At 49.1% G+C, this 27,669-nt stretch overlaps 1 protein-coding gene across 15 annotated transcripts in view; it reads right to left on the bottom strand.

The window, feature by feature from the left end:
• Positions 1 to 21,568: 21,568 nt before the first annotated feature.
• The window catches only part of TNS1 (tensin 1), a 223,415-nt gene continuing 217,314 nt past the window's right edge, over positions 21,569 to 27,669 (bottom strand). For all 15 annotated transcript variants that reach the window (XM_036915898.2, XM_036915949.2, XM_036915957.2 and 12 more), the window contains one exon: positions 21,569 to 26,419. In XM_036915898.2, coding sequence (XP_036771793.2) covers positions 26,275 to 26,419 — 145 coding nt within the window. In that variant the 3' untranslated portion in view covers positions 21,569 to 26,274. The remainder of the gene's footprint in view (positions 26,420 to 27,669) is intronic.

The following is a 27,669-nucleotide window of genomic DNA, read 5'->3' as shown; positions in this document are numbered from 1 at the left end:
AAAAAGAAAAGAAAGGAGGAAGAAAGACCAGAAAGGCTGGCATCTATAAGCCATTCCGCTGCCCCCTGCAGCCCAGGCCCCAGAGACCAAGGCTCCCACAGGAGCAGGCGACCAACGTGGGAGCTGGGAGTCAAGTGGAGAAAGGAACACACAGAGCGGAAAATCAGAAAATGAATGCCCCTTTCTCACAGAGGTGGCGACATGGTGCCCTCCCTGAACAGGTGACTTCCAAGGAATCATGAGGTCTCCTGCTATAGGCACGGGAGCAGCATGCCACTCATAATGGTTTTCATGGGGAACAGAAGGCCCTCCAGGAAGCCAGGCAGTCTCCCCAGAGCCTTCCTGATCGCCGGCATGTTTACTGTCCTCTAAGCACAGATGTCCAGGAAAAATCTGCCACATGGGATCAGTTGACTTACCACTGTGACCTTAATGGAGGCCAAGGTGACAGGGCAGAGTAGGTTCTGACTGGGAAGCAGACCTGGTCTAGGAAAGGAACTCAGTATGTATTTAGGTACTGGGCAGCTTCACAAACATCCCCTCTGTTCACTGCAGCTGCTACTCCCTGTCCATGAGGAAGAAACAGAGGTCCCTCCAGGAGAAGGGTCAAGGTGGCTGAGCCATAGAACGACAAAGCTGAGACCAGAACACTCCACCAGCACTGAACAACAATAGTAATAACGCCATGACTCACGCTGCTATTATCACTCCCGCTTTACAGATAAGACTCTGAGACTGAACAGCTAAATGCCCTGCAAGCATCAGGAAGGCTGCCCTTCACGCCTGAGCCCCTCACCAGTGCATTTTTCTCTCCTGGGTGAGGGCTGGAAAATCCTAAGAGGTCTGAGAATTAGTGGTGAGAGCAGACTGCTGAAAATGAGCAGAGAGGCGCTATCTAACTGGCATCTTTGCAGAGGATTTACAGGCCCACGTTATTTTGGAATTAAAACTCTTATGAAAATGAAAATACAGATTTTGTTTTAATCAGTTGAAGGACTGTTTTGGGGAGAAGACAAAACCTCTCCGTTCCTCTCTCCTGCCTCCCCACCCTAGCTCCCGCCTCCAATCAACACCCTGGAATCCTTATTTCTTTGAAATGAGCAGAGATTTCTAAAAAGATGACCCAAACCTGTTAAGGTACCAAGGAACACAGACTGTCAGAATGGAAAGCCCCCTTCATTGGGCAGGTGAGAAACAGAGGTCCACATGACAGCAGCGACTTGCTCAGCGTCAGGCACTCAGTACACACTTGGGCGCACACGCAGGCCCCGCACGTGCCCTCTCGCACGTACACACCCATCACCCTCTCCTAGAGCCCATCCCTCACCCTCCTGGGCTGCCCGTTCTGCTCACATGTAGGTGAAGCCTGCCCCCTGGCGGGCATCTGAGCCATAGCAAGACCTACGGACCGGCACCGTAAGCTCTTACTTGATCCTGCGGCAAAAATAAACCTCAGGCAGGGGCGGCCAGGGTGGAGGCCGCTCTGGGAGCCAGACGTCCGCCAGTGTCAGGGGTCTTAGGACCAGGGAATTAATAAAGCAGAGACTTGGTGTTGCAGGTCAGGTTCCCCCCAGAAGCCGGCTCTGAAGTGGAGATAAGCAGGAAGTTTACCGGGAGCGTTCTAGGGCCCAACACCTGTACTGGGGAAGCAATGAAGCCGGGCTGGGCTTTGGCACACTCACCTAGACGCCTTGCTGACCCCGCGGGGGCACTAAAGCTGGGATGGCTCTTCAGGAGAGCTGTTGGATTTAGCAGTTACAAATCCAGGATGCTCAGTTAAATTGAAATTTCAGACAAACGGTGAATAATTTTTAGTATAAATACATCCCATGCAAGGTGAGGAGGGTCTCTGGGAACAAGAGGTGGAGTTGGCAGGCCAGAGGGAATGGGATTGGTCTCACAGAGAGAGAGAGTCTTATCTTTACAGATAAGACTCTGAGACTGAACAGTTAAATGCCCTGCAAGGATCAGGAAGGCTGCCCTTCACGCCTGAGCCCCTCACAGAGAGAGGGAATAAACAGGGGATATACTAAGGATAATGGGAGCTAAGTTCCTCCCTACGGAGATGGAGTAGGAAAAAGGGCAAGAAAGACAACAAAAATAAACCCTGCAGAATTAGAAATATTGTGAACTCAGCTTTCAGATATAAAGACAATAAATAAATATAGATGTCAATGTTTGACTATAGATATGTGTGTGTGTGTGTGTGTGTGTGTGTGTGTGTGCATGTTTGTTTGGATATCGTTAAAAGATAAACTAAGGAACATTACATTTTTCAAGACCTCATTTGAGCACACATCAATTTGAATCGGGCGGCGCCAAACTGAAAGTTTTTAGGAGCGCTCCACCTGCGGGGGCTGGGGAGAGATTTTTATAGAGGAAACACCCAAACCAAAGCAAGGAAATATTTGTTTGGCATAATCACCTTATTTGGGACAGCCTCGCCCGCTCTTTGTGATTGGCTGTTCTTATGTTTCACTTTCTGGGATCTGAGCACAATGACTCCGGCTTAGGTTTTGGTTTGCTTATTTCTGCTACCCAGGCATTAGCGTCCCTGAAGTCTCATGGCCTCCTTGTTAATTATTTAATGTAAATACATATATTCCCTACCTCCGCCGAGAAGGCTCAGGAACAGCAACACCCCAATAACAACGAGCGCATACCTTGGTTTCTAAATACCATTCTGTGCTAAACAAGACCAGGGCTCCTTGCAGAAACGGCCACTTCTGAGACCAGGGCAGAGAAAGTACGGTCTCTTACTGAGTAATAAGTGTTAAAGGTGAAAGTTTCATTACAGCTTCAAGTTGGGGTCGACACCCTCTGACAGCGGGTGTTGCTTGCAGAATGCAGTACACACCCCGAACTGGGGACAAAGGGGCGGTGCCGTTCTCTCATAACCAGAAATGAGTGTCCCCAAGACCGAAGGGATGGACATGGGAGGTGCCTCCCGCTATTAGCCCTAACAATCCTTTACAGATACTTTCGCCCATGCCTTGGGCTCAGTCGACATAGGGATCTAAGTGCCCAAGGGAGGAATTCTTCCCCTAGGAGATCAAAAGTGGACTCGGTAACACAAAACTAGGAACTTGTCTCCTAACTATTTGGGTCTTTTTATGCTGTTAGATCAATAAGCAGAGCATAAAGAATAAGGCAGAGGGAAAATAACGTTGCTATACCCTATGTGGCAGCAGAGAAAACATGTGAAAAACCCAGAAGGGATCTTCTGAAGCATTTCCAAATGCGGTCATGTTCAGTGGCAAAATGATTGAAACACTATAGCCACCTCACAGGGACAAGACCATCAAGAAATCTGGGGTTAGTTCACCAGGGAAATACCCATGTGACAACCACCAACCCATGACCAGTTGTAGAAAGGAGGTCACTTTCTGGGATTTGAGCAGCCCCCTACATTCTCTTACTTGTTTTTTATTTGAAGAAAAAAATCCAATTTCCTGTTATTTTCCTTTCTCTTTCTCCCTACCGTTTTGTTGAGGGTGGTGGTGGTTCATTCTTTTTTTAAACTGCAATATAATTGACATATAACATTAGTTTTAGGTGTGCAACATGATGATTTCATAGTTGTAAGTGTGAAATGATCACAACTCTAGCTAACCATACATAATGACAATTTTTTTTTCTTATATGAGAACTTTTAAGATACACTCTCTGGGCAACTTCATTAACTATAGACACCATGTTGTACCCTACCATTTTTTTACAGAATACATTTTGGTGGTTAATTTTATAATTTAGTCCCTGGGCTACAGAATATCAAGATGGCATTGTAACTAAACAAGAGGGAGAGGGCTTAGCACCAAGTGATGACAGAAAAAGCTAATGGGACTTCAGGTGTCTCATCAGCTTTGAGAGAGATACTGGATATGTTATGGCTTTTATAAGAGATGATTGTTTTATGCTAACAGCAAGAACATTGTTGCTATCAAGGTTGTTTGTAAATTTAAGTATAGGTAACAGATTATGACTAGTCAAAGGGATAGAGTTGGATAGATAGGATAGGTTGGTGCTCCATCTCCATTCCACCCCACATAGTAAGCTTTTCTGTATGCCATAACTCAAAAACTGGGAGCCACATTTCCCAGATTCCCTTGCAGCTAGAGCCTTAGGTGTGATTTACATTCTGTCAATATGATGCAATCAAGGTTTTTGAGAGCAAACGTCAGGGGTTGGTTTCTGGCTGGTGCATTCACAGCAGTAAAGGTGCTGGTTTTTTCTGAGGAAGCAGTAACAGAAGTCCACGTGTCCAGCCACAAGCTTCCAGGGTGCAGGAACAAGGCTTAGAGCAGCTCTGCATGGTTCTAGAATTCAGTGGCAATTCCCAGGACCAGGAATTGATCAGTGTGCTTCCAGAGATGGCAGCTCTCACATATCTCTAGGAAGAATCACAGTTCTCTTGGGGACAATTTCTGAAGTGGGTCCTGTACTTTAACCTAAAGTCTGTTTCTTCAGCCCTTCTGATAGTGTTGAAATCCATTTGAATAAATTCCTTCCCACTCAGACTAGTTGGAATAGATTTTTGTCCTGATCAGAATCCTGACCACACTGTTGTGTTCATGTAAACACTGGACATTGATTTTTAGCTCTTAGAATCAACCTGTAAACAAACCACTGAAGAGAATATACAGACTACAAACTCGATATTGTATAAGTAATAAGACTGCAAGTTATTAACCAAAATTAATTGTTTTGTTTTCCTCTTCTTCCTGGGCACCACAGTATAATATATTTCCTAACTCCCTTGCAGTAAAATATGTCCATATGACTGAGTTCTAGGCAATGGAATGTGAGTGAGGTGACATGTACCACTTCCAGGCCTCGTCCATAACCATCTCCCATGTGCTCTTGTTCACGCTTTTTATTCTTTCCAGCTGGTGAAAAGCAGATTGTTACCATGGAAACCACAGTGATTTTTGAATTCATAAAGCTTTCATCAGACTAAACCAATGAATGAACAGCCAACCTATTCATCTCCCAGTGCTGTTTGTGAACAGTAAATAAACTTTTATGTGTTTGAGACATGTTTGTTTCAGCATCTCGTATTACCCTAACAAATATAGTAAGGAAAAGGAACACATGAAAAAGGTTGAATGTCAAAAGGGAGAAAATAGATGAAGGAAATGGACCCAAATATCCTCAACTTGCAAAATGGGGGAATCAAGGTAGTTGTTGTAATTTATGTGGCAAGAAATCAAGGTACATGTTATACAAAGTTCCAAAATAAGCAAAAGAGGAACTAAGAGTAACAATATTGGTAGAAAGTGGAAGGCAAAGGGAGGGGATTATATGGCACAGCTCTCAGCTATCACAGCAGAAAATGACTGAATAATTTCTAGAATGTTAACCAAGGAATAGGAGTATATCATTGAAGTGGGAATGAAAAAAAAAGACTAAAAATCAGTAAGTTAAATCTCCATCTGGATAATGGGCTTGGGGGTCCAAGAGTGCAGCATGCCTGCCGGGTCAGCTGCATGGGCATTGAAACTATGCAGCTGCACAGCCCTTGCACTCAAAAGGGCCCCGTGCTTGTTTCAATGTTCTGCCAACATCAGGAAATATTTTTTAATTTAAAATAAAACCAAAAACAAAACAATTCACCTGTTTCTCTCTTGGCTACTACCAATCTGTTCTCTTCATCTACGAGTTATATATAAAAATATATATAAATATATATATTCCACATAGATGAGAGCATACAATATTTGTTTATACCTGACTTATGCACTTAGCATAATGCCCTCCGTGTTGTCACAGCTGACAACTGGCAAGATTTCTTTTTTGTGGCTGAATAATATTCCATCCTATAAATATATATATATAAGCTTTTAATTAATTTTTCTTGCTACATAAATTATAATAACTATATATATACAACCCAATTTCTTTATTCATCCATCTATGGACATATAAATTACTTCCATATCTTGGCTATTGTAAAAAATGTTGCAGTGAACATGGGGGTGCCTATATCTTTTGAATTTGTGTTCATTTACTTCAGGTAAACCTCGAGAACTGGAATTTGCTGGATTATATGGTAGTTCTATTTCTAATTTTTTGAGGACACTCCATACCATCTTCCATAGTGGCAGCACCAATTTACATTCCCACTAAGAGTGAACGGGGGTTCCCTTTCCTCCATATCCTTGCCAACATTTTTGATGATAGCCATTCTAACTAGTGTGAGGTGGTAACTCGTCAAGATTTGATTTGCATGTGTCTGATGGTTAATGATGTAGAGCATCTTCTCATGGACCCATTGCCCACCTGGATGTCTTCTTTGGAAAAATGTTCAAATTTTCTCATTTTTTAATCAGATTGTTTTTTATTTTGCTGTTGAGTTGTATGAATTATTTATATATTTTGAATACTACCCTCTTGTCAGATATGATTTGCAAATAGTTTCTCCTGTTCAGTAAACCTACTGAAAGGATAGTTTCCTTTGTTGTGAGGAAGCTTTTTAGTGGGACGTCATCCCAGTTGCTTATTTTTGCTGCTGCTGCTTTTGGTGTTAGATTCAAAAAGTCCTTACCAAGACCTGTGTCAAGGAGCATCTCTGATGTTTTCTTTTAGAAATGTATGGTTTCAGTCTTATACTCAAGTCTTTAATTGTTTTTGAGTTAGTTTTTGTGTATGATATAAGATAGTGGTCCAGTTTCATTTTTCCTGTCCGTGGCTGTCCAATTTTCACAGCACCATTTATTGAAGAGACTGTTCTTCCCCATTATATATTCTCGGTTCCTTTGTCATAAATTAATTGACCATATATGCATGGGTTTATTTCTGGGCTCTCTATTCTGTTCCATCAATCTATGTGTCTGTTTTTATGCCAATATCACTCTGTTTTAATTACTATAGCTTTGTCATGTAGTTTGAAATCAAGGAGCATGATGCCTCTAGCTTTGTTTTTCTTTCTCAAGACTGCTTTGGCTATTCTGGATCTTTTACGATAGCAAAACAAATTTAAGACTCATTATTCTATTTCTGTGAAAAATGCCTTTGGATTTTAAGAGTGATTGCATTGAATTTGTAGATTGCTTTGGGTAGTATAACTATTTTAACAATATTAATTCTTCCATTACATGAGCACAGATTATCTTTCCACTTATTTGTGCCTTCTTCAATTTCTTTCATTATTATCAAGTAGTTTTCAATATACAGGTCTTTCACTTCTTTGGTTAAATTTATTCCTAGGTATTTTTTTTCTTTGGATGCAATTACAAATGAGATTGATTTCTTAATTTCTCTTTCTGAGAGTGCATTATTGGTATGTAGAAACACAACAGATTTTTGTGTGTTTATTTTGCATCCTGCAACTTACTAAATTTACTTATTAGTTTAACAGTTTCCCAATGGAGTGTTTAGGGTTTTCTGTACATGTCATCTGAAAACAGTGATAGTTTCACTTTTTCCCTTCTAATTTGGATGGCTTTTATTTCTTTTTCTTGCCTGATTGCTCTGGCAAGGACTTTCAATACTATGTTGAATAAAAGTGGTGAAAGTGTATGTCCTTGTCTTATTCCTAATCTTAGAGGAAAAGCTTTCATCTTTTTGCCATTGAGTATGATCTTAGATGTGGGCTTATCTTATATGTCCTTGATTTTGTCGAGGTACATTCCCTTTATACCCACTTTGTTGAGTTTTTATTATAAATGGATGTTGACCTTTGTCAACTGCTTTTGCTGCATCTATTTAAATGATCATATGATTTTTACCCTTCATTTTGTTAATGTGGTGTATCACGTTGACTGATTTGTGGAATGAAATTATTGATTAGTTTGTGAACTTGTGTTTTGTAAGTAAAGTTCAATGGGCAATGGAACATGCCCATGAGCAGAGATGATGCAACAGTAAGCTTGGCCACTATTGCATAAATTGGCAATTCCACTTGAGAACAGAAGCCAGGGAGTGGAAGCCCTGTGCGTGGGAATTTGACAAGACTCAAAGTGAATACAAGGTAAGTAAGTTATATCTATGACTGGGTAAACAGGCACTGAGAGGCTATGTTTTCTATTTGAATAAGAACTGGCTTTGAACTCAGAAAAAAGGCAATGGTGTTCTAAGGAACAACCAACCAAGAAACCTATCACATTCTTATTTGTGTTACTGTCCTGTATTAGCCAACCACTTATTCAGGAAATGATGGCAGAAAAGGAAAGAAAGAGATGGGAAATGAGCCCATCAAAGGCATTCTTCATTTATGTTATTGTTTTCTATGTATAGCATTTCCATTTGATTTTCCTTGTAGTTTCAGTCTTGCTCTTGAAATGACTAAGTGAAAGTAGACAAATTCAAAAGGCCACATACTTTATGATTCCATTTACAGAGCATTCCAGAAAAGGAAATACCAGGAAAACAGAAAACAGATCAGTATTTGCTGGATACTGGGGATGACCGAAGAGGGTTGACTATAAGCGATGGAATTTGGCGAGTTGAGTAATGGAAATATTATAAATTTTTACTGCAAAAATGTACACATTAGTGAAAATTCATAGATCTGTAGACCTAAAGTGGTGAATTTTACTATCTCCATATATCAATAAGCCCTATTTTTAAAAAACACAATAAAATGCCCACCATTGCACATACTCCAGAAGAGCTAAATTTTAAGAAACTGCCAGTATTAATTGTCTGTGAAGATGGAAAACAATGTAATTCTCTTACACTATTGATAGGAGTATAGATCCTATAATAACTTTGGAAAGTCATTGGACAATATCAACTAAAGTTAAACATATGCATACCACATGACCCTGCCATTCCATTACTAGTTTATACCTCCCAAAAAATTTATAAGAATGAACTCCAAGAGACATATATTAACAAAAACTTGTAGTGCTTTGTTCATAGTACCCAAAAACCAGAAATGCCTTATAATTGATAATTCATTGAGCTCTACATTTATATACATTTGTGTCTTATACACTTTTCTGGGTGTATTTCATGCATTTCTATATTTATAAAAATATACGCCATAGCAAGGTATGCAAGACCTTTCTTGCTTGGCCCTGCCCATTTCCATAGCCTAGTCTCCCCATGTAAAGCCCCTGCCCCAGACATACTCAGCCATATCCTGGATGCATGGCCTCTCACCCTCCATGCCTTTGCACACTCTGTCCCCATGCCTGAATATTCTTCCACATGTCTCACTTTATACTCTTCATCCGCATGGAAATCTCCAACTTATACTTCAAAACCCAAGTCAGATATCACATCCTTCCAGAAGCCTTCTTTGAACAACCACTCTCCGACCTTCCCCCTACAAGGCTGAGTCCGGCACGTCCATTGTAATTTCTCATGACACCCTAAGCTGTAGGTCAGGGTTTATCAACCTTGGCAATATTAACACTTTGGGTTGGATAGTTCTTGTTGTGAGGGGTTACCTTGTGTATTTTAGGATGTTTTTAGCACCCCTGGCCTCTAACCACTAGATCCCAGGAGCACCCCTCCCCTCCGGAGTTGTGCCAAGTGTCCCCTGGGCAAGGACATCAGCCCTCGTTGGATAGCACTGCTCTAGGGCTTGAGAAAATCAGTGAATAACATCCCCTTTCCACACCTGAATTCAGAAACAATTGAAAGATTCACCAAAGGTCAGGAAGATGAAAATCAAAATGTCCTGAGATCATGCTGGCTCTGAGTCGGGGGAGAATAAACAGAAGGAACTGGACCGCTGGCTGGAGTTCGTCTCTCAGACTCCCCGGCCTGATGAGTCACTCCTCCTGACATGAAATGGACTGAGACGGGTGAGGAGAGGGGCCAGGGTATGACTCAGAAGGCCCTTCATGAGAGAAGCGGCTATGCCCCTAACACTGACCGCCTCCACCCTGGAGGTGACTGCGCTACTGTCACCTGGTCTCACCTGAGCCCTGCATAGGCCACGGAGGGGGTGGGCCAGGTCCAGCCCATCTCTGCATCCCCCGGGGCTAGCATGGGGCCTGACTTGTGCTAGGAGATCAGTGCATGTCCTTTTGTTCTCCTAGTTCCATTGCTGTTATTATAATGTACCTGGGACCATTATTGCCCCAAAGTACCCCCCGGGATAAAAACCACACTTCACACAGCACTGGATCTTGAAAGCCACCACTCTATCTCCCATGCTCCCTGCTCCTGGACGTCACTCACAAAGGGACCCTGACACAAGGGGAGCTCAAAAGCGTTTCATCAACCGGGGACAACATCTGGTGCACCAGGCGTTTCCTCTGGTCTTCCATCCTCTGCTTCGCAGTACCACCGCCATGGGCCACAAGAGGGCGACATTTCCTTTCCAGTGCCTCTACAACCTCCATCCTTAAAACCAAGCCCCTCTCCACGACCCGGCAAAGGTAGCCTGGAGACAGAACGGTCGCTTCCCTCTGCTAGAGAAGGGAGGGGATTCTGGACCGGGTGACTGGTTTCGCTGGCCACAGCTGGACATTCATCTGACAAACACTAAACCATAGTGTCCTGGGTCTGAGCTGCCTCTATGGCTTCTTCCCTCCTTCCCTGCGTTCCTGTGAGTTCTCTACTGAGTCCAGGAGCATCCCCAGTCGGCCGTCCATTCGGTCCAGTCAGGAGATGGCCCCTCCCCTCAGTGCCATCTCAGGGCATTCCCATCTCCGGGCTGGGCAGAAAGGCCCGTTATTCATCCTCAGGCTTCTTATTAATTGAATTGTCACTTCTCTGAAACTTGGTTTGCTTATCTGTGAAATGGAGGGTGATAATGACCCCCTTGTTGAGTTTATTGTAAACGAGACCCTTCTTTGAGGGTGTTGCTGTTGCCCTCTGTGGTCCTGCTTCCCTGTGCTACCCATGGCCAAGCCCTGGATTCTTCCCACATGCATCCTGCAGAATGGCCTTGACTGCCTTGGTGACAGTCCTAGGATTCTCCATCACTGGGTCTTTGGGCCAGCCAGACTCTAAAAGGTCACATAACCTGTGCAAAGTCCCTTCCCTCTGAGCTCTGCTATCTCACTTGCAAAGCTGCAAGATGGTCACTAGTCCCCTTCCTTTAAAGCCTGCCCTTGCTGCCTCCCTCTCCCTCCCTCCTCCCGCCTTGCTTTCCTCTGACCTCACAAGGCCATCTGCCTCCTCACGACCCTGCCCGCAGCAGGCTCCTGCCTCCACCCATCGACACCTTTCGGTACACACCCACAGAGCTCAGAATCAAACAGACATGGGTTCAGATCCTTAGCCGGTTCTTATTAACTGAATTGTCACTTCTCTGAAACTTGGTTTGCTTATCTGTGAAATGGAGGGTGATAATGACCCCCTTGTTGAGTTTATTGTAAACGAGACCCTGTGCATCTCACAGGGCCTGATACATCCTATGCAGTCAATAAATGTACTGTTCTCCCAATATTCCAAGTGAGCACCAGGCTAGACATTCTACATACATAATCACTGATATTCACATAACTTTGTCACTGCTATCCCATGTTGCAGACAAGGAAACAGGCACAGAGACTCAAATACCTGGCCTGGGATCAGGGGTTAGGAAGTAGCCAAGCTGCAAATCAGGCCAGACTGGAAGGACTTGAAGGCTGCCCCTCCGCCACCATGCACTCTGCCTCCACGTTTTAGGTGCAGGTGAAAGAATGTTTTCTCGGAAAAGAATTTGTCTGGTCTCTGTTTTCCAGTTGGTTTATCAGAGCTTTGGCCCTGCCTCTGCAGAGTCACCTATCATTATCCTTTTCAGGGACAAAAGAGGTTTACTCACTCCTTTGTTTTTATTTTCAATCAAGTTCCACTTCTCTCTCATAAAGACTTGGAGCAGTTTGGTGAGATCAGAGGCCTGAGAGTCCTTGAGAGATGCTCATTCTCACTCTCTTGGCAGGGGTCACTGACCCCTTTGAAGATAGGAAAGTAAATTAACCGAGGCCAGGGCACACAGGTGCCTGCACTCCTGGTTCTCAGACCAGGGTGGGCAGCAGCTGTTTGCCACTCTGTAGGGGCTGGTCCCTCCAGACATGGCTCACATTGAAGGGGGAGGCGCAGAGTGAGCAGAATAGAACTTCTGGAGTGCTGGCTCATCCTAAAGGGGTGCCTTGTTTGCTTAGGAGAGACACTCACCTGCCCTGCTAGATTGACAGACAGGGTGAACAGCAGGCTGGTTGCAAGGGGTGGACAAATTTGCCTTGTAAACCCAGGGGATAGGTCAGGCCCGGCTGTGGGAAGGCACCAGACATAATCTGTCCCAGAGGCCCATGTTAAAGAAGAAGACACAGAGGGCTGCAGGGGGATTCTCTTGGCCAACCCCTAGTGTACCCAAATCCCCTCACCACTAGTCAAGTGCCCCCTCTGCTGAGCCACACCTGGGGCCAGGGCCTCACCTGTTCCTGCCACCTCTGGCCACCTATGTGTGGTCTATGGCTTCACCTGCAGGCATGTCACTGAGGAGCCATAGACCACTTCAGATCCACCCGGAAGGGTGACTGATGATGGAAACAGAAGCCACAAGGTCTCTGTCCACACTACTTCTCTGGAGCTCTTAATGAACAGCCAGCCTCTAAGTGCACAGTTGCCCTCAGCTGCCAGCTCTCAGTAACCGTGTTGACCTCTCCACACCCATGAGTGTGGAGCCCATAGTGACCTGTCCCAGGGACCGAGAGTGCCTGCAGTGCCCCTGTTGGCCACTGGAGGGAGCTGTAGTCTGGTGACTGCACTGGGAGCCATCCGCTTGGCCCATCAGAGGATCCCAGCTGGGTCTGGGCTCCCCAAGTCCTCCTTAGCTCCCCATCCCACGTGGAGGCCCCTCCTGTTCACTCAAGTCCCCTGGTCTCCAGCCTCCATGAAGGACCACTGCCGGCAGCTGCAGCCTGTCTACTGGCTACTCTGTTGGGTGGGGGCCAGGGGAGGCCGGCTGGGAAATAGAAAAAGAGCAGTAAGGTGGCAAGTGAGGGGACAGAAAACAGGAAGGAAGAAGGAAACAGCAGCTGGGAAGGGGAAGGGGATGGGGAAGGAGCTGAACAACGGAGACAGGGAAAAGCAGAGACGGAAGGAAGAGGCCCCCACCACCAAGGGAGAAAACCGGCCATAAAAAGTCTCACTGGGCCTCGTCCACGCTGGTCCCTCGGGTCCCAGACACCCAGCCAGCTGAGGGGCCCACAGCCTCCTGTGATGTCTGCACCCGCCCCTGCCTGCCTCGCCGACTGGGCCCAGCCTGTCTCCTCAATACCAGTCCAGGATTTGGGGTTATTAGGTGGTGAACTCCTGGAGCGGGAAGTCCAGAGAAGGAAGCAGGGTGCAACTCGGTAACTTAACCCTAAGCACACACAAAAGCGGCTGCCGCAGCTCTCACCTGATTGTCACCTCTCTTATCTCCACTTGGGATAGAGTTCAGCTGTTTTGAGCCCTCTGAAGGAGTGTCATTCAGAGAAGGCTTCTGCCTCCCCAGGGGACACCTGCAGATCGCACAGCAGGAAAGATCGAAGTTAGGTATCAGCCAGCTTCTTCTGAAAGCCACCCCAGGGGGGCTTCGGATTTCCAGGACAAATCACCTTCCCTCCTGGTCTCTGCCCACTCCATCCTGATTCTCTGCAGGTGAAACCTAGGCTAACATGACCACCTGACTGAAGAAAGCAGAGCTCAGGAAAGGAAGTTAATTACAGAGGATAGACGTCAGGGTTTCTGAAAGGGCTTCCTACGCTTGCTGTCTCTCTCCACCTCCTGTCACTCATCAGGTCACCAGTGCTTCAGATCTTACAGGCCTCTTTGAGGCAGACACTGAGCTCAGCCACTTCCTCAACCCTATGCTCCTGCCACTCTGCTGTCACTCTTTTCCCAAAGGAAAAAAATAAGGATGGCCTCCTCAGGGTCAAATTCGCTTACCTTCTCCCAGGGCTCATTCCTTCTAGAAACTTTGAGTCCCCTTGCCTACAAAGACACTGGTCCCTCCAGGCTCTCCCTTCCTTGAGACTTCTGAGAGTTCTTCTTAGGACTCGCCTCCTCCTCCCCACACGCTGATGCCCCACCCCTGACCCTCGTCTCCCCACAGTGCCTTTAGAGGGATGATTCTCAACCCACAAATGCGTGACAATCTTTCCATGACTCAACTTACTGTCTATATCACATAATCCTCCCCACTGAAGTAGGGAGAAATGTCTTGCCTGAGGGTTTCAGACCCAGGCAAGTTCACTATGGATTCTGTGAGGCTGAGAAATGACAATGGAACATTCTTGGGGTAAAAGGGTTACACCCAGCAGTACTCTCATGGTGACAGGTCAAGCACTAGGATCATTCTGCATCCAGCAGTCTGCAGGTGCATAATCCACCTCTCTTTGCCTTCTCCCAGAGCACTGGGCAGAGCACTTTATATAGTGACTCAGTCAATAATAAATAGCTAATTGCCTACAGGTGTGGAAGCAGTCGCCTAGCCATAGGCCAATTACATCATCAGGTAGTTCAGGGTCAGGTGAGGATCCTGGCCACAGAAATTTCCCTCCCACAAAGAAATTCTGAGTGTGTCCCAGACTTGGACCTTAGGTAGTGCCACGGTGCCATCTCGTCTGCATGGGCCCACAACTTAGGCTGCTCTCTCTGCAATTTCTGGGGCACACATGGGGCACAGGAGCCTCACCCTGCTGTTCCAGCCTTTGTCCTCTGTGCTGAGACCCAGGACCATCCTACTGTGTCTTTTCACCTCTATGGAGATTATGCTGAGAAACCCATGCAGCCACCCAGCCCAGACCCCAGGCCCTTTCTTTTCTCCTTTCTCCAGTCCAGGGAAAAACTTGGACTGCTCCAACTAGAGTGCAATCCTGGGCCAGCCTGCTATATAACTGGGAGAAAGTGGTCAGGGTACCCCTATACACAGACATGGCCACTGGGCCCCCCCAGCCCCCATATGTCAGGTCCTTCCCTCAAAGAACCAACCACGGAGCTGGGCAGCTACCTGACGTTGTATCTGCTGTAACTCCCAGACCCTGACCTCCAGGCTTGACCCTCCATTTCTAATTGCCTAGTGACTATTTTCACCTGAAATTCCCACAGCTGTTTCTCTCAACAAGTCCCATTCCAAACTCTTCACCTTCTGCACAAACCAATATTTCTCAGCTCAGCATGTTCAACGTGCAAACAGTCCTTCTCAACTCTTCTCCTTCTGTCACCCTTCTATTCGGTCAGCACTGAGCTTTTCCAATTCTACCTGCTTAGCATCCCCTGAGTGTGGCCCCAGAAAGAAGCAGAGTGTAGGCCCTGGGCTCCTCTCTCTGTAGCCACAGAGGAGCTGTCGTTTCTGCTGGTGTTGTAGTGTGAATCAGAAATAAACAGTTGCTCCCAGGGCCCACTCTCCAGAAGTATGGTTGGGCTCATGGTTGCACAGCATAAAAGTAACATTTCCCAGCAGCTAGTTGAGGTCATGTGACAATCAGGCCATTAAAATCTGAGCAGAAAAGTGTATACAATGTAAACAATGTATTGTGTCCTTAAAGAGACGGAAGGACATTTCCTCTTTTGCTGCTTCCTACTGACTGGAATGCAGTTGCAATGGCAGGAGCTGGAACCACATATTGAGGGTGGCAGAGCAACAAAACCTAGGGTTGCTAAACAACTTCGTGGGAGGAGCTGCAATACAAGCTGGAGCTTTTACTTGAGAAAGAAATGAACTTCTATTACATTTAAGTGTTTGGTAATTTGGAATCTCTGTTACAAATGCTAAACCAATATCTTAAATGATATAGAACTAAAGAGATTTTAAGTGCATTCCTATAGCATTTTCCAGCTATGAGCTCTTGGACAAACGACTTAATTTTTCTAATCTTTAGTTTCCTTAGCTGTATATGTATTACCCAGAATCATTTCATACATATATTCTGAGATGACATTTAATAAATAATATAACATATAGTTGGGGTTAAACAGATGTTGAAACAGACAGCCCAGCCATCTTTGCAAAATCCCAACCTGATCCCACCACCCCATGATTAAGAACCTTCAAAAGCTTCCATTGCTCTCACAAACAGCAAACCCTTCCTATCACCCAGGAAGCCCTGCCTACCTCGCCCACCCTCTCTGGCCTGACCTTGCCCTGCCCCCTGCCTCATGGCTCCCTTTGGCTACACTGACCTCACAGTTACCTCACTCTTCCCAAAAACATTGATGGAGGGCCCCCCACACTCCAGACACCACTGGGGCTTCACAGACCTGCTCCTGGCTCTTAGGGACTTTGCAGTCTAGTGAGCAAGGGCAAAAAGGTCAAATAAATAAATAACAAACATAACTAATACTTACTGAGCATTTACAATTCACCAGGTGTGGTCCCAAGCTGTTTTGCAGGTACTGACTCTCAATTCCTATAAAAACCCCCACAGTTCAGTACCACTATTACCATCCCACATTTACAGAGGGGGAAACAGAAGCAGAGCAAGGTCAAGCAACATACCCAAGGTCACACAGCTAGTAGGGATGGAGCCAGAATTTGAACCCAGGCAGTCTGACACCACAGCCTATGCACTTTTCAGCACTTTTCTACCTGGCCTTCCTTCAAGTGATTATCAACTTACAACTGGAAAACATGCTACCCTGGGAAGATACATGGAGATCAGATAATGGCATGCCCCTCCTGCCCCAGGACCTTGGCACATGCTTTTCCCTCTGCTTGACACATTCTTTCTCTCCTCTTTTCCTAATCAATTCCTGTTCACCCTGTGGACTCTAACATTCAGAACGTGTCACTTCCTAAGGAACACCTTCTCTGCTCCACCAAGATCATCTGGATCTAGTTACAAAATCTGGCTACCTGATGTGCCTTTCCTCCAGGGCATTTATCACATTGTAATTACATATTAGCTGATTCTTCATATGTCTTCCCTGCTATCCATTCCCCACTGTCACTAGAACTAGAATGCTGCAAGAGAAACAAACACACCAGTGACACTCAGTGCCTAGCACAGTGTCTGCACATAGTAGGTGCTCAGTAAATACCTGGTGAATTGATTGATTGACCTACCTTGAGGTCCCCCCAAGGTCTCCACCAGCTCTAACACTCCATGTCTGTGAGGTTTTCACCATCTCTTCCTGGTGGTCTCCTGCCCTCCTCAAGGACCCCTGCCCTATGTGGCCCCTGCTCCTGATATCCCCAACCAGCCTGAGTCCCCTGCAGGAGGGTCCGTAGCACTCCAGGTCAGATTCTGCTCAGACAGGATATGGAGCTGGGGGAGGACAGAGGTCAGGCAACCTCACAGGCACCCCCTGGTTTCCCAGGACCTGACCCACGAATGGGAGGTTTCCTGGACCAACTCGGGAGTCAGGGAATGGAGCAGAGGCTGAAAGGAGGGGGCCCAGAACCCGGACATCCTGTCTCAATGGCCAGAGATTATCTTTAAACTCCATAAAAGCTGGAGACACGGAGGCGACCATACCACCATCCCCGCGTGCTGTGGTCTGGAGTTAGGAGCCGGTGAGATCAATATCATCCGGGAGGCTTTCGGCTGCAAGTCCTTTTAGCTGCCAAGTCTCTCCAGAGGTCTGAGGAAATGGTGTGGATGAGGCAGAGGCACCAGAAAAGGAAAGGAAGCGCGTGCTCCTCGAGGGCCTGGGGCCTAGCTCTTGGCCATGGTCTCCATCTTCACATCAGCCCTCCAGGGCAAGTGCTACCCAATTTCATGGATAAGGAAACTGGGAGGCCAAGAGGGGGGAAAACTTTCCTGAGGTCTTGGCAAAGCCAGACCCAAACCCAGCAGAGCCTGGTACTGAGGCCAGTGTTCTCCAATGCAGACCACACTTGGGACACTCCCATCTGGGTCGCGGTGCGCAGCCATACCTGTGCTCTCAGCTCAACCCCATCCCTCTGGGCTCTGTCTGCAGCCACACCTGAATGGAGGCCGCCAAGTGCCGACTCTTGTCCACAGAGGCCCTTGAATGTAGGCCAGCCAGCCCGCCATCCCCCCATGCCTCTTCTCTGGGCCAAGCTCTCCCAGGTCGCTCAGGCTCCTGGGGCCTCTGGCCCCCTGGCCCTTTATCGCCAACCCCAGCTTGCCCACATCCCATGTCCTGTGTGTGCTGGGCCTCCCAGGGGTCTGCTCTGCAGAACTCATGGAGCGCCGTCCCCTCCTTTGATCATGCCAGGCAGCCGCGGGTCACCCTCTGGGGGAGCAGCCCTGCCCCAGGTCTGGCCTCACATCCCTGGGGCTGAATCAGCTCAACACCAGAATGTTGGTGGACAGAGGCAGGAAAGGAGCTGCCTCTGTGGAGATCCAGCACTGCCCCAGGGGCTAGGTCTCATACACACTTGCATGTACAGGCACACAGCAGTGCACTCAGTCCTACACTTACTGTTTTTTAACCATCCCCATCCTTTCCAAATTTTGAACTGCTTAGAAACTGCTGAGACTAATAAATAGTCATTTTCACCAATGAGGAAAATCAAATCAAATTCTTTGAAAAAATCAGGCAGAATTTGATTTAATACCCATGAGGAGAGATTTCAAAGCCCCTGGAGTTGGATTTCCCAGTCCCTTCCCTTCCCATGAACATCCGTAGACCAAAGGGCATGGCCCCTGGGGGGCTGGGACAGCTCCTCTCTCCTCAAAGAGCTCTGCCTTTAGCATGGTTGGGGCTAGGGCCCAGCCTGGGTGCAGGACGAAGGACACTGGGGCTCAGCTCCTGAGGGGAGAAGACGACATCCCACCATCCCAGGAAGGAGGGACATGGGCACAGGCTGGCTGTAGGGACACCCAAGCCAGTCCGAAGGGCTGTCTTCCCACACTGCCTCTCCTCCGGTGTACATGCACACACCCCTGCTATGGAAGATCCCATCTGAAGAAAGTTCTTCTCTAGCATTTCTGGGCCCTGGCTGCCCATAAAATACCATAGAAAGAGATGAAAAATCTCAGCTCCCAGCTAGACCTCAGACTGAGTCCCTCAGAACCTTGTCGTGGAAGCCAGACTTCAGTACTTTTCAGCCAAGTTTGAGACCTCTAACTTCCAACCCCATCCCTGTCTTTCCTGCCCTCACCTCAGCTAAGGTTCCTGCCTCTTCTGAGCTTGGCCTCTGCTCACACCCCGCACACCTGGTACAACCAGAGCTCCTGCTTGCCAGACTCAGATATCGCCCTACCTGGCCCTGGCTTGCCCTGGGCTGCAGACTCCGGTGGGGCAGGCTGCAAAGCGAGGCCCAGGACAGCTCCTCTCCAGTGGAGAACCAGACCTGAGCACTGGCAGTCCTGATTTTTCAGGTGGTGCTGAGGCAAGCCCTGGGCTGTGCATCTTGGCCCCCAGGTTTGAGCCCCAGTTGTGTGATGCTCAGCCAGGCTGTTGAGACATCAGAGCCTGAGCTGGGTTTCTGGGGGCATTGTTAACAAGCAGTTTCCAATCTTTCTGATCCGAGGTTCTGCTTTTCTAATAAGCTCCCGGGTGATGCTGATGGTGCATGAACCACACTTCTTGCAAAATACCAAAAGGTCCTTTGGATCTTCAGTGTAATAAGGTGCATCACGAGCCCTCACCCCTCCAACCGAAACTCTCCTGCTGCAGCCCAGTCCATTTCCTCCTGTGCAGGGCACCAGGAGCATGGCTGGCCCCCACCCTGACTGTCTAGTCCCCTCGAAGCCATGCTCAGTCAGCCCAGTTCACAGGCCCACCCTGTCTTCCTCATCCCCTGAACAGGCCTAACTCAAGGCATCCTCATCACCCCACAGCTGGTGGCATCAGAGGAAGGCTCCCCATCACACACCAGCAGCCCTGGTCCACTCCCCAGGAAGCCAGGCCCACTGCTCAGGCCCCAGCCCCCTGTCTGACCAATGCCATCAGTTTGGTACCCTGCCCGCCCATCCTTCGGAAAGCAAACCCTGAGAGCACAGGAAACCCCATGAACTAAAGGCATGGACTGGTCAGTCAGCTCGGCTGGCCCACATGATGGCTCTGACACTTACCAGTTTGTGAGTTTGAGCCATCTCAGAACCTCTTTGACCCTCAGTTTCTTCCTCTGTAAAATGGGGACAAGAACAGCCCATAGCTCACTGGGTGCACATGCATGAGAAGACACACATACATGCTCCACAGTCTTGCCAAGTGCCAGCTGCCATCAGTGATGACGGGGCTCTGTCAGACAGAGTGGTGACCAGCTCTTCCAGTTAGAAGCTATGTGACCTCTCACAGCCTCGGTTTCCCTGCCACTTGGGTGCACTGCCACCCATCTCAAGGGTTTGTTGGGGAGATGAAGACGTGACAGTGCCTCACCCACAGTAGTTGTGCAAGATGTGTTACTTCTCCCCCCACAGGCAGGCTCTGTGTCTTTGTTCCCTTAGAGGAGCAGTTCTCAAAGTGTAGTCTGGGGACCCCTTGAGGGATTCTGTGAGGTCAGGACTATTCTCATAACAATACTAAGCTGTTGTCTTTTTCACTCTCATTTACTCCCAAGTGTACAGTGGGGTTTCCCAGAGGCACATGTGTGTGATATCACAAGAGAGTGAATGCAGAAGAATCCAGGAGAATCCAGCTGTCTTCTCTTAAACTAGACATGAAAGGGGATGTTGCATCTTTTAAAAATGCAAAACAATGTCACCTTTCTCAATCATTCTTGTTTTATAAATGTTTTCAATGGACATAACTCATATGAACAAAAGCTCTTTGGGGTCTTCAGTACTTTTTAAGAGTGTAAAGGAGTCCTGAGACCAAGAAGCTTGAGCAGGCTGCCCATGGCACTCACTGTGTGGCCACACATGGATCTCAGCACACACTTGCTCAAATCAACTCATCCAAGCCACCCTCCCAGCTGCGCTGTAAGCTTGATGGGGCCCTGGATCTGTGCCATGTGAGTATTTTAGGTCTCCCAGGGAACCCTGCACACTAGGCATGCCTCAGTAGGTCCCGTTCCAAACTTTCCGAAACCCAAAGAATTCACATAGCACCCCTGGGCTTGGTGTCCAAGTGAGCTACACACGTACCATCTGATGGGCATCCATAGATTTGGCCTGACAGTCTCTATTCCCCTTCCTCTGATAAACCTCACCCCTTCAAGGACCAACTACTGCCCCACTCTCAGTCTTGACAGTCCAGAAGTTTCCAGAGGCAGTCATGTGACCCAGATCCAGATAGGGTGGTTTGTTCAGTTAGTCATGGGACTCAAGCAGGGTCTCCCAGAGCCAAAGAACATTTGTGCCAGGTTTTCCAATACTGGGAGAAAAGAACTCGCTCTCTCCTGGGGCTGCCCTGCTGGAAGGTTGAACTACTGAGTGGCCATATCCTGGGTCCCTGGTGGTGTCACCCTGGAAACAGAGCTCACCTGAAAATTAAGCCAGTTCAGACCCAAGTGATCGAGACAAATTCTTGATTCTACCATCAAACCACTGGAGAGAGCCAACTGTGCCTGACTTCTTGGGTCATGTGGGCCAGTACGTTCCTTTTTTTCCTTCTGAAACCAGTTTGAGTTGCTCTTTTAGCTGGAAAAGTCCAGACAAACACTCATAGAATCAGAAACAGGACCTTGATGCTGGGAAAACCACGGGGAGGATCTGAGGTGAGCTGCCCACCAGAGGCCTCCCTGAAGCCCACCACATATCTGGAGCCCAGGTGAGGCCCCGTCTGCTCACCAGAGACCTGACAGACCCTTTTCCAAACAACACAGCTAGATTAGAGCATGGATTTTTCTTTCACTTTATCATTTATAAAGCCATACAATGGGTCGCAAAGGAACTAGGCAGCTGTACAGAGTGGGTGGCATCAGTGTACAATACATTCATATCCAGGGTAAGTAGCATACATCAGGGTTTATACAAGGTGGCAAGGGTTATAGGCACGATGATACAAAATAGAAAGTATATTTCCATCTATATAAATACACAGCCAGGGGATGGGGACCATACTGAGTTATTCTGTTTTTCCTGCTAAGGGCTTGGGAGACAGGGGTGGGGACAGGGGAGGGTTGTAAGGAATTTCTTACATTTATTTTTCAATGACATGTCAAGAGGAGGACAGAAAAATGGGAAAACAGCTTGCACAGATAGATGTGCTCTCGCACACACACAAACCAAACATGGACACACAGGAGAGTCTCAGACTGTTTTAACACCAATTCTCAAACTTAGGAGGTCCCTCTATAATTACCTCACTGCTGGGAGGAGCCCAGGTGTGGGAAGTACAGAGGTCCCACACACTTCAGACATCGGAGGACCCAAGAAGGCCTAGATCTTCCCAAACCGCTCTCTGTGCAGCAGACCCTCACCATCACCAATGCTGAGATTCCACCAACTGGGGCTCCATAGGCCCCGCCTCCTAGTTCCTTTCACTGCTGGGTGATATTGAACTTGACATCCCATTGCCCACCACCTTTGACCCCCACTCCCACAATCCCTAAAGAGACGAGCAAAATATTCATACACATACACCCATACTTGCACACACGAACGCACACACGTCCTGTGTCACTACTGGTGAGAGGACTCCAGTCTCAGGATTCCGGGGCCCGGCCTTGGGTGAAGGACCTGGGTGAAGAGTGGCTTCCAGACTGCAATCTCTTCGAGGACCTTGAGTGCGGGGAGGTGTGGGGCCGGAGGCAGCCCTCGGAGGGGACACTGGCCCACTGGACCTCCCCAGATCCTGAAGCTAGGAAAATCCAAAGAAGGGGAGAAGGCCTGGGAGGCAAGGGTGGTGGATATGCAGCCAGGGCATAAATAATGTTCCACTTACAGACCCCTCCACCCCCAGCCCCCTGGACAGAGCGAGGGGCCCACCCAACCTTGGCTCGAGACAATCAGAGTGGGGCAGAGGAATGCCCTGCCCTGCTCTCTCCCAGCTGCCCCTTTATAAGGCTCATCCGTGTCCAGCCAGCAGCTCCCTGTAACAGTCACACAGGCACTTGACCCCACCAGCCTTATCCTGCCCTCTGACACACCCGGGGATTCTTCAAAACCCAGGGGAGATGAACTGCTGGCAGTCCACAAATTTTCAGAGCTTGTGGGGGAGGCTCTGATGATGATAGGGGTCAAAAGGCCTTTCCCAAACCTAGGACACAATGTATCTGTCCCTCAAACACCTGGCTAGATAAGGGAGCCAGAACACCGAGATCACAGGGCAGCGGCATTCTCGTCACCCCTGGAGGAGATCAAACAGCTCACTTCCTTCCTATTTCCCCTCTGGGGTCACCACCCCATTGTTCCCAGGCTCAGTTCTCCCAACGTGTCCCAAGGGGAGAGCCACATGGACCTCACTGGGCCTCTTTCCCTGCTGAATCAGAGAGTGTCACTTCCCTGCCCTCTTCCCTCCAGATACCATACGGGCCAGCGCGGCAAGACCCCGGGCCTGCCTCAGAGGCCTGGCTGGACAGAGGGAGGCAGGCTGGGCCTAGGGCTGAGCCTGAGCCTCTCTGGTCCACAGGGCTGCTCCGTGACTGCCTGTGCCTCTCCTGTTGGTTCTTCCTGGCCAGCTCCTCCCAGACCCTCCCCACCAGCCTGTTGTCAAGACCAGACAGGGCTCTCCTGGCCGACCAGCAGGTTCAGCAATCAGCCACAGCAAAAAAGGTTGGGGGAGGAGAGAAAAGGATAAAATACTTACACAATAATAACAGTGATTATTAAAAGTGCTTTCTTTTAAAGGAAATCTTTGGCAAGAATATACTGCAGTGCCGTGTGTGTGTGTGTGTGTGTGTGTGTGCGTGCACATAGGTGCATGGTCCTAACCTGTGAAACTTGGGAGGCTACGGTGTCTTCCCAACCAGTGTCTGACCCAAAGGTGGGGCTGCTGTGAAGACTGGGCACCCCTTCCCCTCATGCTTCTGGAAAGGCCAAACTCCAGAAACCAAATCCTCCCAGGGGGCACCCAGGAGTGAACAGATCAGCTTGCCAGCATCCGTGGGGCCTTCCCAGGCTCACACATGGCTCAGGCCTAAGAGGGGTGGGCTGGCCACACCTGGGAGGGGGGCTTCTGGGAGGTGGTGGGAAAGCTCACATGAAGACTGACCCCAGACTCGGGCCCAAGTCTGGAGGCCAAAGGGTCTGACACTCCATCCGGCCTCAAGGGCGGAGAGGATATCCACACCAGGAGGAGAGTCTCTGGGCCACATCCAGTGGGAGAGGAAGATATTTACAAAGGAAGCGGGTGGGATGTCTCCTCTCTGGGAAGAGGGTCGGGGTAGATAGGGAAGGAGGACAGGGGAATCCGGGCTCTGGCTTGAACACCTCAGAAGGAAGAGCACTTTGGAGGAATCTCAGTCACTGAGCACAAGGTTTCAATCTCTGGAACACAGGGGGTGGCCCTGCCTTCTTCAGACACCCTTCTCTCCAACTCCCTGACGCAGAATGTCCACACAGATACAGCTTCTTGGAGGAGAAAATATACCCACGTGCGCCACATACACCCATGTCCCCTGCAGGCTCCCACGCTCGCTCTGGCCTGTGGTGAGGGGCCAGCTCCCCTCTCCTGTATGGGCGCTAATGGCTGGGCCCCCAGGCTTGCCAGGAAAGGAGGGGGCCGAAAGCAGGGAGCATGCACACCCACTCCTCTCGGGCCCCAGACAGGGTCTAGGGAAGACCGAGGCCAGGGCAACGAGACTCCTGATTGCTCCAAGGATAAAGAAAGGTTCCCTACATTTCAGACTTCACGTGTACATATAAAAAGGGATGGGAATTGGCTTACGCCCAGGGAGGCAATAAAGCAATATAAGGAAACAATAAATACTTCTTGTCAATTTACCTATTCTTTTTTTTTTTTTACCTTTTCTCTTATTTTATTAGCTTACAGATTCTGTCAGTATGTCTCACATATATATTATATATATTTATATGTCAGTACAAGCCTCTCCCTAAGGGACCCCATAGGCTTAAGAAGCCACTCCAGAACGGAGTCTTGGTGAATTTTCCATCCCAGCTTCGGGTCCTTGGGTGGAGGTCAGGGGTTTTCCTAGTTGCTGAAGCAGACTCTCAGCTCTTTGGCCTGAACAGGTGCCTTCTGCCCTCCGCCCCGCGGGCAGCTTGGCCTCGCTGGGGAAACAAGGCAGGAGGAGGGGCAGCAAGGCTTTGGTGTTGTGGGCAGTCCATGTGGGGCGCGCGGGAGCAGCCCCGAGCTCTGCTGTGGACAGCCTGCGCAGCCCAGCAACAGGCCAGTCCCTGAAACAGCTACAGAGGGGAGCACAAGGGCTAAGGCATCTCCCCTGGGCCTCGCTGGGCAGGGCTTATGCAAGTAAGGGGGACAAGCCCCACCAAGGGGACCCTGCAGGACAGACCAGGGCAGGGCTGAGGTGGGAAGGCTCAATCCCCAGCACCTAAAGGCATCATGCAGATAGGCAAGTCTGAGAAAGGCTGGTCTGGAGCGTGAAGGTCAAGAACGGGCCAAGGCAGGAAGCTGGCAGGAGTGATGCCCAGAGCTCAACGGCCACCCTCCCTGAGGGCTCTCTTCCTCAGGGCTGTGGACCCAAGCCGCCACCTCCCCCAGCCCTGCTCCGCCCCAGGCTGAGGCAGAGCCTAGAGCCATGCTGCAGGCTGGCCAGCCCCACGCTTGCAGCAGGTCCTTTACTGAGAAGTGGTTGGCGGCACCCAGGGCAGACGCCAGGCCCACCAGAGTCTGTTGCCCATAATCTTGGGTGCTCCTGGGTAAGAGGCTTTATGTCCCCTCCCTTTGGCCCTTCACACCCAACTTAAAACCTCTGTGGGCAGTATGCACATGTGTGTGCCAACACATGGGGTAAAACAAGTATCCCTGTTTATAATTCTAGCTGAGAGGCAAATAGAAACCTATGTGTGAGGATGTGGGTACATTCATATATACACACCCCACATACACAAACACACAAACTACACATCAGAGGCAGAATGACAAAACCTGGGGTGCCTCAGCTCTGAGATCCATCCCAAAACAGAAGTTCTGCCCCTTGATGTCCCATGTCGGCTCTATTTGGTTAGGCAATCTACCCTAGAGGTGGCCAAAACAGATTCTCTCCATTTGATTTCCTTGCAAAGCAGTTAGGTTAGGGAAACAGAGCTTTTCCACCCCCACCAAAAATATGGATCCCTAAGGAGGGAGGTTGGGTCTATCTCCTTTGAGGAGCTCCACCCTCTTGGAGGGTGGAGGGGGAGTTGGGTGGGCCTGGTTGGTCTTGGGGGCTCGGGGGTCTCGCGGCATCCGCCCACCCAGGGGAATCCAAGCCACTCTCTCCCACCTCTTCGTTCCTTCCTTTCTCTCTCGCTCCCCCTCCCCTCTGCCATTCACTTCCCTCTCCCCATGTTGCACTTTCTTCTCTCCTTCTCCAAAATTGGCCCAAAGTCCTCCTTCTGGTTTGAAGGGTGGTCAGGATTCTGGGGTCCCCTCCCCACAGGCCCCGTCCCCACTGCCGTGGCCCTGGGCAATGGCTGGAGTTCATCTCTTCTGGCCAGCACTCAGCATGACCTTGGAGACGAAGTTGACAATGGCGGAGGCAGGCTGGCTGGGGTCAAGCTCTGCAAAGAGGTGGCAGGCATTGTCTGTGGTGCTGCCCTGCTTCCGGGCCACGAAGCCGAAGAGCCTGCAGGGGCAGGGGAGGGGGAACAGGTATGAAGGCGGGCAGGAAGAACCCCAGGCCTTGAGAGCTGCCCGGGTGAGCAAGCCTATGTTCAGGCTGACCTTGCTCCCCATCTTTCCACAACTCCCCAAATGTGGGGATCGGTGTGGAACATAAGAGGGAATCCTCTCTCTTTTCCACCGACAAGAAAGCCAAGTCCTGGAGATGACAGAGCCACTTGTTTAGGGGTAAGCAGAAATTCCCCTTTGGTGGGGGGCAGGGGGGAGGAAGAGCTGGAGGCAAATGACAAGACTGGACAGCAAAAGGTGGGGATGAGACCAAAAATAAAACAGGGACATTCCTAGCTGAGCTTCTCTCAGTCCATCCCAGCCCCACCCTACCCAACTCTGCTTACGCACACACATGGGTAAGTCTGCCATCTAAGGGCTTGGCCTCCTCAGATACCAGGAGAGGGTCAGGGAGACAGAAGGACAAGGGGTCACCAGCTCCTCTAACCCTGGGCTCAAGAGAATAGGTGGGGAACGGAGTCCCCACACCTGTCCTCCCAACCCCCACTCCCTGCACCAAGACTGGAATGACCTGGCATTCTCACTGTGCAAAACAGAGTTAAAAATATGCGAGCAGAGAACAGAATGTGAGCTCAGGTCCCCTCCCAGCCGGAACGTTGCTAATTAGAGCGAGATGGGGAAATCAGGACAGCTGGGCATGCCAATGGAAACCCCTTCTCCCTAGGACTGGACCACAACAGCTAAGATTAGCAAAGTTGGGTCCAACTTGCCACCTCACACACACATGCGTGTACACACACACGTGTGCATACATCCACTGGGCTCACTACAGCTCTGCTCTCCCCAACTTTGTTTCAGGGGCTAGGAACAAATGGGCCAGAGGTCTGGGTATGGTCTGTGCAAGCAGTGGGGGAGCCTGGGTCCATGGACCAGCCCTCAGAGCCCCTTTTCCAGGCTGCTCTGGCCCTTTGGCGCGTGGAGGGTGGTCAGGGCCCAGGCAGGGAGTGGCTCCCAGCCGCCGGCATGACAGGGCACCAACCTCGGCTGCCTGGGTCTGCCAGCCTGGAGAGCTGGCCAACCCCACCAGCCTAAACACAGCCCATCCATCCTGCCTGCTGTTTATTTCAGCTCCCTGGTTCCCAGGGCCTATTCAACAATGGCTAAGTACTTTTTCTGTTTAGGAGAGTGGATCTAGGCAGGAAACCCAGCCCCCAGGCCAAGGCAGAGCATCTGTGAGAACCTGAG

The sequence above is a fragment of the Manis pentadactyla genome, chromosome 6 (genome assembly GCF_030020395.1).
Source record: "Manis pentadactyla isolate mManPen7 chromosome 6, mManPen7.hap1, whole genome shotgun sequence".
Lineage (NCBI taxonomy): Eukaryota > Metazoa > Chordata > Mammalia > Pholidota > Manidae > Manis > Manis pentadactyla.
The sequence above is the reverse complement of the archived record's forward strand: the minus strand, read 5'-3'. Positions and strand labels throughout refer to the sequence as shown.